At 41.8% G+C, this 13,014-nt stretch overlaps 1 protein-coding gene across 1 annotated transcript in view; it reads left to right on the top strand.

The window, feature by feature from the left end:
* Ufl1 (UFM1 specific ligase 1) overlaps nt 1–13,014 on the top strand; it is a 564,283-nt gene that overhangs the window by 138,129 nt on the left and 413,140 nt on the right. Inside the window, exon 3 of the mRNA XM_067108921.1 lies at nt 9,817–10,176. Within this exon, the coding sequence (XP_066965022.1) occupies nt 9,817–10,176 (360 nt within the window). The remainder of the gene's footprint in view (nt 1–9,816; nt 10,177–13,014) is intronic.

The following is a 13,014-nucleotide window of genomic DNA, read 5'->3' as shown; positions in this document are numbered from 1 at the left end:
AACATTTGGGAGGCCTCCAACAAAAGGACATTGGTGAATACTTGTTGGAGCTCGATCGAGGAGCAGGTGGAAAGTCCTCATTTTGATGGCAGTTGGTCATCTAGTGATGAGGACATCACGCCCGATGTCAGTGATGACAATATTTTCCCCAATGTCCGTGCAGGAGCCAGAGCATGAAAGTGAACTCGAGTTCAGTGGTTTCAGTGCCTATGAGGGAGAGTCTGAGGAGGAGGAGTCACCGATTGTGGCTGGTGGGGACGAGACAGAAAGTGATGGTGAAAGTGAGGGAGATGGGCCGTTTGGGGTTTTGGGGGGGGCAGTGCGAAGTCATGCCCACGCACGTGCCCGTAGAAGGTTGCAATGTCGCGGCAGCCTAGGTGAAAGCCGTTCGTCCGAAAGTGATGAAGGGTGGTTGGAGGACCCCACCCCACCTAACATGCACCCATTCACGGCAGTACCTGGACTGACCGTCCCTGTGCCTCTCACTGCACTGGGGTTCTTTCAGCTCTTCCTTACGCAGGAATTGCCGGAATACCTCATTGCAGAGACGGCGGATTACGCTCAGTACTGCCGTGAGGAACTGCAGATGACATTGTCGCATCGATGGCGGGGCTGCAACCTCACGGACATGGCGCATTTTTTGGGGCTCCACATTTTTTTTTTAAATGATGCCTGCTGCCGATGTCAGGCAATATTGGAGGCGGAATTTTTTTTTAAGTACGCCAATGTACCCGGCATTATGACCCGTGATAGTTTCCTGGCGTTGGACAGGTATTTCAACCGAAGGGCCATACCCCGGAATAACCCAGATCGCCTGATCTTAGTCCGCCCAGTGTTGGAGTACATTTGTGAACGGTGCCAGTTTCTCGTGGTTCCCTCCAACCTTTCTTTGGATAAGGGGATGGTGCCATACAAAGGACATCTAAGTATAAAAGTGTACAACCCCAAGAAGCCAAAGAAATATGGTGTGTATTCCGGGGTCTTCTCCACGCTGCGAGACACTGTCTTCGGTCTTGTGGATCATTTCTGTAACCAGGGATACCACCTGTTTATGGATAATTATTATAACTCAGTAGCCCTGGCCCAGGAACTGTATGAAGCAGGTGTGCACGTCAGTGGTACCCTTTGGTTGGTGCGTGGGGCCTCGAATGTCCTCAAGAGGTTTGCTAGCCACCCGCAACATCTGCAAGGAGAGACAGAGTGGCGGCGGAAGGGAGATGTCTTTGTCATCTGTTGGAAGGGGGTCCGACTCGTGCCCATGATTACGACCAGTCATGAGCCCGTCCAAAAAGAGGCTGTTCAGCGGAAGAAGACACGTCGGCAGGGCCGAGTTACGTATGAGGAATTTTGTGTCCAACAGCCTACTGTCATCGGGCACTACAATAGGCACCTGGGGGGAGTTGATCTCTTTGATCAACTCATCCAGTATTATCCCTTCGCCAGGAGAACCAGGAGGTGGACACAGAAGCTCCTCAAATACCTCCTTCAGGTGGCCCTCCGGAATGCCTACATTCTCTACTGTGGGTACAATTCGGACACCTGGAGGTTGTCCCACATCCAGTTTCTTGAGGTGGCTGGGAATGCCTTCATAAACTTCAATCCTGAGGAGTGGCCTTCCAACACGCTCCCTGCCCGAGCTCCAGATCTGCCCCAGAGGATAGGGCAGATGTCACTAGGAGGGCCAACCTCAGTCTTCCTGCTCCTGCCGGCGCCGCCCTGCTGCCGCCGCCCTTGATGATGCCACCCCTGCTGCCACCGCCCTGCTGTCCCTGTTCCGTGCCGCCCTCCCTCACATTCCAATGTCCCGTCGGGTAGTGGACCCTGTGTGTTGGCTGCAGGCAGGATCACACACTGGAGCCCCAGAAGGCGTAAGCAGAAAGTGCCGGTGTGCCATATGAATGGCAGAGGAAGAGACACCCAGTTCGTCTGTCGCACCTGCAAGGTAGCACTTTGCAGGTTTGGGGAGTGTGACCGCAAATACCACACTGCGGTTATATATTGGAGTGCGCCTACCCGAGGACACTGGAGGCGCAGCGGACCGCCCAAGGGCGCCCATCTGCAATGGGCACATATCTCCCTCCTCCACCTGTACCTCGTCATGTCGAGAGGAAAAAATGCAAGACTCTTCAATGGAGGAGGGAGAGAACAAGAATAGAACGAAGAGTCAGGATTACGAGTGAGTATTCTGCATTGATTTTATATTTAATTTTATATTTATTACAAGTTTTTATATATCTGTATTTATTGGTGTTTTGTATATTATTTCATTTTATGCAAAAAAAAGTTTTTCACCTGCATTCCTTTTATTTATGTATTAAAGTAAAATAAAAATATATATATTTCATATATTTGTGTGTGTATGTATGTATGAATGTGTATATATAAATATAGATATATATATATATATATATATATATATATATATATATATATATATATATATATATATATATATATATATATATATATATATATAATTTTTTTTTGATGAGCAAAAAAAATCTTACATTCTAGTGATATTCAATCATTTACTTCATTTTGCAATAAACGGGAAATCTCTAGCACAATATTTCAATTTATGGTGAATTTAAAAAAAAAAACTTTTCCTTACGTCCACACGCTAACTCTGCTGAAAATCTCAGAAATTCTTTAGTCACTTTGTTGTAATTTTTGCACCGTTTTCTATTAGCCGTTACATAAAGTTTATATATATGAAAATGCGCATAATTTCATGTAGAATACAACAAAAAATAACTCCCTTGATTGTAGCTTTTATCAGTTTTGAAATATTTTTGTATAAATCACAATAACTAGAAAAAATTTGACTTTTCAGTCAAATTTAACTTCAAACCGAAATGGTCGAAAACTGCAATTGTAAGCTAAAACTCTTACATTCTAGTGATATTCAATCATTTACCTTCATTTTGCAACAAACAGGAAGTCTTTAGCACAATATTTCAATTTATGGTGAATTTTTGAAAAAAACTTTTTCCTTACGTCCGTGCGTGCTAACTCTGCTGAAAATCTCAGAAATTCTTTAGTCACTTTGTCGTAATTTTTGCACCGTTTTCTATCAGCCGTTACATAAAGTTTTATATGTGAAAATGTGTGCAATTTCATTTAGAATACAACAAAAAATAACTCATTCTTTTATCTTTATCAGTTTTTGAAATATTTTCATATAAATCACTATAAGTGCCAAATTTTCAACCTTGGGTCAATTTTGACTCGACTGAAATGGTCGAAAAATGCAATTGTAACATAAAACTCTTACATTCTAGTAATATTCAATCAATTACCTTCATTTTGCAACAAACTAGAAGTCTCTAGCACAATATTTCAATTTATGGTGAATTTTTGAAAAAAAACTTTTTCCTTACGTCCGTGCGCGTGCTAACTCTGCTGACAATCTCAGAAATTCTTTAGTCACTTTGTCGTAATTTTTGCACCGTTTTCTATTAGCCGTTACATAATGTTTTATATAAGAAAATGTGTGCAATTTCATGTAGAATACAACAAAAAATAACTCATGGTTGTAGCTTATATCAGTTTTGAAATATTTTCATATAAATCACTATAAGTGCAAAAGTTTCAACCTTCGGTCAACTTTGACTCGACTGAAATGGTCGAAAAATGCAATTGTAAGCTAAAACTCTTGCATTCTAGTAATATTCAATCATTTACCTTCATTTTGCAATAAACGAGAAGTCTCTAGCACAATATTTCGATTTATGGTGAATTTTTGAAAAAAATTTTTCCTTCGTCTGCATTTTGCATAAACTCTGCTGAAAATCTCAGAAATTCTGCAGTCACTTTGTCGTAATTTTTTGCACCGTTTTTCTATTAGCCGTTACATAAAAGTTTTATATATGAAAATGCGTGCAATTTCATGTAGAATACAACAAAAAATAACTCATGGTTGTAGCTTTTATCAGTTTTGAAATATTTTTATAAAATCACGATACAGTGAACCCTCGCTTCATACCAGCGGTTCGACTATTCTGATTCACGACTTCATTTTTTTCCATTACGTATGTATATTATAAGAGAAAATATATAGTGGATTTTCCGGAAATTTCAAAAATAGTCGCGATATATGAAGACCCAAATATTTCATTAATTCCATTAATAATTATTAATATCTGCTAGTACTGTTGGTTCATTGCATTATGACATATAATTCAGTACAAAATGAACTTAAACAAAAAGAAATGTGATCATACGATAATTCATTATAGTACTAGTAAAATGAAACTGAACATGAAACGCTAATCAGATGCAGTCTGACATTGTCATATTTGAATGGTGTAAGGCTGCTGATGGCTACATATATACTAATTATAAAAATACAAATGTAATGAATGTGCATCTTTTCCATGAATCTTTTGTACTGCATCCAATAATATTGTTTGTTGCAAAAATCACATCTCGAATATTAAACCTATACTACTACAACAAAAAAATAAAAATAGCGTAAACACATATTTGAATTTGAAACTAGCATGTAAGATGGGCTGTGATTGGTTCCATTGGTGATAGATGACGAATCAGCTCCCAAGTTTTGTAATCTCGCCTGTGATTGGTGTTTTGACCGTTTCTCCGACCATAGCAGCTTCCCTTGTCTCTGACCCGCAGCATCTTCGCGCGCCACTTTCCTTCCGCTCTCTCGGTAGATAGATGCTGCTTACATTACCAGTGCTGTGCGTGACAGTTTTGTGTGTTTGAAGTTGAACTTTTTTTAACTTTAACCCCTACAATGGCTCCCAAGCGTTCTGCTTCTGCTAAGGCTGGTACTGAGCCTAAACACCAAATGGAAAATGATGACGATTGCTGAGAAGGTGACACTTCTCGATATGTTGAAGGAAGGGAGAAGTTACGCCGCTGGCCCGCCATTTTGGAGTGAACGAATCCACCATTCGCTACATTAAGAAGGATGAGGCGAAGATTAGGAAGACGGCTGCCATCACCTTTAGCAAGTCAGCAAAGCTTTAGAGTTGTTACTGTTTTCAAGTAATAAAACGATAGTCCGTATGGAAGGTGCTTTGTCAATCTGGATTGCCGACTGCTGGAAGAAAAAAATAGCCTTGGATATGAACACCATCCGAACCAAGGCTTTGAGGTTGTATGAGAATTTCGCGCGGCAAAGGAACCTCAAGATGATGGCGACCACGCTGAAGAAGAAGAGGAAGACGAATCGAAGATGATGTAGATGAACCTCAAGCAGGGACATCCACTGATTCCCAGCCTCAGACACTGACGTTTTACCGCCAGCAAAGGATGGTTTGCCAAAAGTTCAAAACGCTATGGCCTGAAAAAAGCGTTTCCCTGCATGGCGAGGCTGCTTCGCTGGCTCTATATGTCGCTGCTGAAACTTACGCCAATGAGACGTTCAAGAATATTATCGCTGAAGGTGGATACAAGCCCTCCGAAAGTCTTTAATATGGACCAGAGACGGGTTTGTTTTGGAAGAGAATGCCATCGCGAACTTTCCTGTTCAAAGAAGAAGCCAAAGCGTCTGGCTTTAAAGCATTCAAAGATCGTGTTACCCTCGTGATGTGTGGCAATGCTGCGGGATTTTTTGCTAAAGCCAGGGCTTATTTATAAGTCAAAAAATTCTCATGCTTTGAAAAATAAAAATAAGAATCTCCTTCCCGTGTATTGGATGCATAATCCAAAAGCATGGATTACGAAGATGCTGACCTCCAACTGGTTCCACCAGTGTTTTATCCCACAAGTCAGTAAATATCTCTTAGAGAAGGGCTTGCCATTTAAGATCCTTCTCCTGTTGGATAACGCTGGTGGACACGCGACTGATCTTTCGCATGAGGGCATGCAGGTTGAGTTCCTGCCACCCAACACAACGTCCTTAATTCAACCGATGGACAAGTGGGTTATCAGGGCGTTCAAGGCCCTCTACACGAAGAATACCTGTAGCGGACCTTGTTGCGTGTGTGGATGCCGCCCAAGAAGATGAGGATGAAACATTCAATTTGAAGGTGTACTGGCGGCAGTACACAATTGCCACGTGCCTTCAGAACATCCAGAAGGCACTGCAAGAAATGAAACCTGCTACCGTTAACGAGCTGGAGGAAGTTGTGGTCCGAGATTGTTTTTTAACAACGAGGGATTTACGCGATGCGAGATTCAACACTCTGCAGTACGGAAATCTGTGCAGTTGGCTGCGATAATTGGAGGTGACGGGTTTGGCGACATGACGACGGAAGACGTTGACGAGTTGTTGACTGCCATTCCCAGCCGCTAACTGACGCAGACCTCGAAGACCTGACAAAATCAGCCAGTGAGGAAGAAAATGAACCACAGGAAGAGACCCAGGCTTAACATTAGAACGGCTTGCCAAGCTCTGCAACCTAGCGAAGGAGCTGAAAGAATAGTCACAAGATTGGGACGAGGATATGGTTCGTTCTCTGCAGTTCTGCAACAAAATCGATGAAGACATGACTCCCTACAGGGATGATCTTCGATCGAAAAAAGAAGCAGCGGCAGCAACTACCGATCACAATGTTCTTCCAGCCTCGTAAAAAGCCAGTTCCTCCTGCTACTATGTCTTGGAAGAAATTGAAGAAGTGTCCCAGGAAGAAGTTGAAGAGGTGTCCCAGGAAAGACACCTCAGTCTGAAGAGACGTAAAATACAATCATTGGCTGCACAGTAGAAGACATCATCAGCTTCATCATCATCATTTCTACTGTGCAGCAAATTCATCGCCATCATCATTCAAGTTTTTTCTTCAACTTCTTTCATGGTGGGTACAGTAACAATCTTTATTTCTTTATATACTTTAATATTCTAACATTTTAATATTAGTGCCTGTTTTAGATTAGGGTACTGTACATGCATTAAGTGTTCTGTACATTAAAGGGTGGTTTGTTAACAGTACATACGAGGAGGGCTTTATTGTAACTTCCAACTCTATCGTGGTGAGTAGAATACTGTACAGTTGTACAGTACGCACTTGCAATCTTTCTATTTTTTTATGTTCACTTACTGTTTTATTGCTTATCATTTGTGCCTGTGTACTGTATGTACGTATTGTAGATATCTGTACATTACTGTAAAGGGGGTTTGTTAACAGTACTATGTAAAGGAGGGTTTTAAAAGTCTGAATACATGTTAAATAAATACTGTAAATATGGTGTCCCTACTTTGGATTTTCAGCTATCGCGGGAGTTCTGAAACCTATCTACTGCGATAAACGAGGGTTCACTGTAACTAGAAAAAATTTGACTTTCGGTCAAATTTAACTCGACCGAAATGATCGAAAACTGCAATTGTAAGCTAAAACTCTTACATTCTAGTAATATTCAATCATTTACCTTCATTTTGCAACAAACGGGAAGTCTCTAGCACAATATTTCGATTTATGGTGAATTTTTGAAAAAACTTTTTTATGTCCACTTTTATTTCAATTCATGCCTCATTTTATGATCATATTTTCTCTGTGTTGCTTTGATCGTTTTACAATTTGTTATATACCAAAATCATCGCAATTTAGTGTACAATACAACAAAAAAAAAAAATAACTCATTAGCTTTAACCGTTTTGCTCACAGGGTGATTTGTATACAATTATATATGAAATTTTTTTTTGCATTGTCATATATTCCAATATTTACAAATGATAATGATATTTTTTTCATTACTGATGGTTGCATACTAAACTTCAGGCAATGAAAAAAAATTAGCCAAAAATGAACTCTTAATCTTAAAAACTACGCGTGCTGTGAATTTTTGAAAAAACTTTCTTTCCGTCAGTGCTAACTCCCGAATTTCATGGCATACGACAGACACTTTTGTAAATAGACACTTAGGCGTTTAAGGGTTAATGTGTAAACCTTGTCCTTCAGACTCAGTATCATATACTTGTCCAACAGTAGTCTTAAGATTATCTTGTGTCCTGTTGTAATTGAATTTAAATGCGCTTATCCAACTGACTATACTGTATCTTCCTTCACTTAGTTTAAGAAAGCTTTAGCCTCCTACAGCTGCATTTCTGGATCCCCTGTTTTCTTTGGTGGTAAATGAGCTTTCACAGGGTTGACCCATGATTCAACTCCCTGTGTGAGCTGCCCATTAACAAAACCTTGGACGGGCACAATAGTGGAACGTGTGTTGGCAGCTGTGAAAATATCCTTATCATCGCTAGTTGCCATCACGGTAGTGTTGTCTTTTTGATCTTCATAGACTTAGTCTGAAAAGGTAACCTTCATGTCTGTCAAACCAGTGGTTAGAATAAACACTACCCAACTTAATCACATTCAACGACAGCAAAAGTAAATCACCAAGTGGAATAAATCCTATCAAATTAAAAGTTAAAAAGTCTGTGAGTGTAAAATTTACTCTTTGGGCATCATTGTAGGCTGACTGAAAGCAGTTGTGCAACTTCAGGTGTGAACAACCCATACATAGCTTTATATAAAGTGCAAAGGTATTTATGCAACCTGGAGAACAGTAGTTTGGGCACAGGACATCATCAGATGTTATGTATATGACCTAAAGGACATCAGTCTGGTCAGTGGACATCATTGGAAGGCATTGACATCAACAAGCAGAACAGTTGAGGGCAAACATACCGATTAGGAAATCGCGCTTCACAGCAACAATATTTCCTCGTCTCTTCTGTCAGGGGCAGTTTATGAAACCGATTTCTTTTTGTGTTGCCAGCAGGTACGATAATGTTAGTATTAACTCAAGGTTGAGGTTCACTGCTAATGAAAACTTGCTTGAAGCTGCCATCAAAATGTTGATAGTGGTGACAAATGAAACCCATTCTACATTTTCTCTTGTAACTCTGTTCCATTCTGGATGGTTGGAATGGTCTCTGATTCTCTCTTTCTCTCTAACGCTCATCTTTCACATGACACATCTATACTGGCAGTTCCTAGCTACTTATTATTACAAACTCAAAAAACTTTGTTTAGCCATGTTCAAATAAGTAATTAACATTCATTTTAACATAACATACAACCAGTATAACAGATCGTAACTCTTAACCATTGCTGTAGTCTGTATTGTCAACAACAGAAGTAGGTTTGTGTGTATGTGGCACATGGAGTGAGGCCAAGGAAACAGGTTTCTAACCATGCATCTGCTTATATTAGCATTATATTTCACCTTATATATCTGCATCTTCTCTAATATACAATTCCTGCGTTGAAAACTCTATCCTAACATCACTTCATATGTTTCTTCACTTTTAAAAACATATATTTCATCTTTTCCTGTTAACTGTGTTGATTTATCTTATTTCAAAGTCTCTTATTCTGCTTACTAAAGCACCATTGACTACACCTGTCCTTACAACTGTATAACTTTTAACCAACAATATATATCAGCTATTGGAAACATCTTGCAAGAAATTTTGTCTGAATATTTTCAGCATTCCCAGTCATCAAATTTTTAATGAGTTGCAAAATATAATAAGATCTTGTATGGATCAATAAGAACAAATCTTTGTTCAGCCCTATGAGAGCTGAGAACGTCAGCTCAGTGGTCTGGTGAATGTACTAATAATAGTAATAGTATTACTCGCCAATCTCTCATTGGTAAGTTTGCAGTTTCTCTTTTCTGATTATTTTGTATTCTTTTCAGCTTCTTGAAACTTTCATTGTGTAGTTTTCTTTTGTTTAAATTTCATGTTTCAGTTTAAATTTGAGTGCATTTAGGTACAGAGATTGCCAGTGATGTGTAAATGCTCAGGTGTGTGTGTGTGTGTGTGTGTGTGTGCAAATTTACTTCAAGTCAGGGGTGCAAAGAAGCATATTTACTGTCAACCCCTAATTTGTACTTTCTCTTTTACAGGCCGAGTTGACATTGCAGATTTAGTAGATATTCTGTCTGTGGACTACAATGTCATTACTAAACAAGCTACGGGTTTAGCATCATCTGATCCAAACATACGCTTTGTCATGGGTCAGTTGATATCAAAGCATTATATGGATAGCATTGCAGAGGAGATAAATGAAAAGTTGCAACAAGAAGGCACAGCCAGTATCACACACCTCGTCAAGCATTATGATCTACCTGAAGAATTTCTATCAGAAGTAACTATTACTTCATGTTTTATGAGTTATATGCTGTGTTTTATACTGTTTTTGCAATACTTTCGGATATTTTCCAAGGGATGGTGCATACAGTACTTTCAGTTATTCAGCTTTTTCAGTAGAAAGAAGGGAGATCCTAATCCTCAGAAAATACTTTACTTATAATCTTAGTACGGTTGTTAATGTCATTTCCTTATAAGTAAAATGAGCTTGTATGACCCTCATTGAAAGTGATGTGCATTGTTTATATCCTGGGATAAATTTAAAATGCCCTATGCTCCTGTCCCAGTTAACTTAATGTTTTATCATCTTAACTGTCATTTCTGAGTTCAGTCCCGTGTCAGCCGGTGAAATTCCATTACAGCACGAATTTCTAGGTATAAAATGCTAGATATACCAGAGAAAAAGAGCTTTCAGGAAAGCTGGGGTTACTACCCCCAGTCGAGCGTCTTCTAGGAAGGCGTCGGTATAAGTAAGGGTGAGTGAAATACCACTACCACGGAAACCTACTCGAAAGATCTCTCCTTATCAAAACCCCCGGAACAGAGCGGTGAGCCGTTACAGCCCCCACACAACACCCGCCAGGACCAGCGACACCAGCGCCACCTACCTCATTCCATTTTCTAGCACGTGATTGCGTTCATTTCTTTTGTGTGCTCGTCTTTCCTTTTTTGGATTTTCTTTCATCAACGATGGCATCGAGCAGCTTTACCATCTCCAAGTTAAGTACCATCTCCTTGTGGGGTTTTGTTCTATTTTTTGGCTGTTTTGGTCTCGTATTTTCATAAATATTGAGATCTTTTTATGACGCCACGGCGTCCCCCGCCAGCCATGTCGGCCGCGAGGCGACTCCCTCAGTTCTTTTCTGTTGGAGTTGTCTCCTCGTCGTTACAGATAGATTTTTACCCCTTGGTTCCCTTCCTGGTGGTTCCCTGCGGGAGCTCCCCCCTTTTTTGTTTTACGAAATTACGTTTCATTGGCCTACCGGCCTTTGTTAGGGTGATGCCCCGTCCAGGTACCCCAGGTTGGGTCCCTTTTTATTTTTGGTCTCAAGTAGGCTAATTATTTTATTCTCGGAGATGGTGCTCTCTTTTTATTTTATTTTATTTTATTTATTTTAATTATTTTGTTGTTTACCTCCTTGTGGTGGCGGCAGCCTCAGATCTAACCGCTTCCCCGAGGTAGGCTACGCACTCTATTGAGCACATTTTTGTTCCATTTTTCATGCGTGATGGTTATTTGGTGGAGTTAGGCTGGTTTTGCTCCCATCCCCTTGCCCTGGGTGGGGGGATCATCAGGTTGAGGGAGTTTTGGTTGCTGTTTCCTCCGAGGTCGTTTTTTGGTGGGCAGAGTGAGCCCCTTAGTTCTCTTCCTTCATTTGGGGGAATAAAGTTCTTTGGATGTGTTTCCTCTAGGCTAGTCGCCTCCTTGCCCCCCCTTCTCGATCCCGGTTGGTTCTCGGCACAAAATTTCTCTCCCTGTTGTTTCCTCTTCCCCTCCGCACTCCTCCCTTTTTCCTAGCCTATACTAGGTTAGGTCCCTATTAGGCTTCGCCTAGGTAGGAGTCGGGCATCGGGTTGCGTGAGCTTCCAGTGGTAGGCTACCCTCCCAAGTTTCATTATTCTTGGAGGTATGGGTGCAGTTGAGCGGGTCATATGTTTTTTCCCTGTCTCCTGTTCCCTTCCTGGTAGCCTACCCCTCTCCCCTACTCCACCCCCCCCCCTCCCCCTCCCCCTCCCCCCCCCCTCCAGCCTTGCTCTACTCGCGCGGGTGACGCTAGATGGCGTTTTCTCCGAGTTCAGAGACTCCTCCTTTTGGTAGAGGGATTCGCTCCCTCCCATACAGTCTCTAGCATCGCTGTGTTGGGGTTGGTGGTTCGTTTGCTCAAACGTGTTCGAGACACTATCCCACACCTCTCGTCTCCCCGTCGGGTTACGTTAGGGTAAAATGTAATTGCTCCGGCTTATCTTATGTATATACGAGCATTTTGCCCGTCTTGTTTCTCCGGCGGGGAAGTAAGTGAGGAAGGATTCACATTTTATAAGGGGAGCGGATCCCTCCGGTCTCCGGAGTATTTACCGTCACTTGTTATTGTTATTATTTTTGACTGATATTTAAATAAGTTTGTTATCTTGAGTACTCTCCTTTAGTTTTACATGAGTCCGTGTTCTACGCCGGGGTTCCGCCGTTATATTACAGGCAATCCCGGCGGTTAGTCCCTGTTGTCTCACTCCTTCCATTCCCGGAGTGTTCCGGGGTCTGGTAGTCTTACTTGCCACTCGGTGTATTTTAGAGCTTGTTGGCCTAGTTTATTAAAAGGTATTTCTTCTCCACCGGAGTATTCCGGCTGCAGCTGAAATTCCCGGCCTTTCCAGCCTTAAATCGCTTAGAGTGGTAGGTTCATGTTCGTTTTCCACTTACAGACTGTTCGCTGTGAGGAGCCGGGGTGTACTGCGTCACTGCAGCAGCCTTACGGTCACGTAGTGTGCGGACCCACGCTGGTTGTGCGGTCCGACTTGGACGACCTGGTAGTCTGGCACCCCGACGGTTGTGAGGTCTGTTTCGCCTTGTGCGCAACCATCCAGGATGAGTCGGTAAGTGATACTCTTCCTCCGTTTGGTGCTCCTCATTTTGAATTTTGTTTATGTGGTTTCCAGACTGTTTTTTCACCTTTAGCTAATTCTTGGCTTTCTTTCAGGCGGACGAGTCCTCTAAGAAGTCGGCCTTGGAATCTCTCCGGGCCTGGGTGGCTGGGTTTGGAAGGAATGTCCCGTCGGGGAAGCCCTACGTCCTCGACGCCGGGTTGAGGACCTGCTCTACCCCGCGCACGGGTGGCGGCCGCAGTGCCAGAAGATCTTGCTACCCCCATCATCCAGCAGATCCGGGATGCGACCCAGCCACCCCAAGTGGATATTCTTTATTCGGAAGTCTCAGAGGACGTCGCCGCCTTGAACTT

Source organism: Macrobrachium rosenbergii, chromosome 9, assembly GCF_040412425.1.
Source record: "Macrobrachium rosenbergii isolate ZJJX-2024 chromosome 9, ASM4041242v1, whole genome shotgun sequence".
Classification (NCBI taxonomy): Eukaryota; Metazoa; Arthropoda; class Malacostraca; order Decapoda; family Palaemonidae; genus Macrobrachium; species Macrobrachium rosenbergii.
The sequence above is the reverse complement of the archived record's forward strand: the minus strand, read 5'-3'. Positions and strand labels throughout refer to the sequence as shown.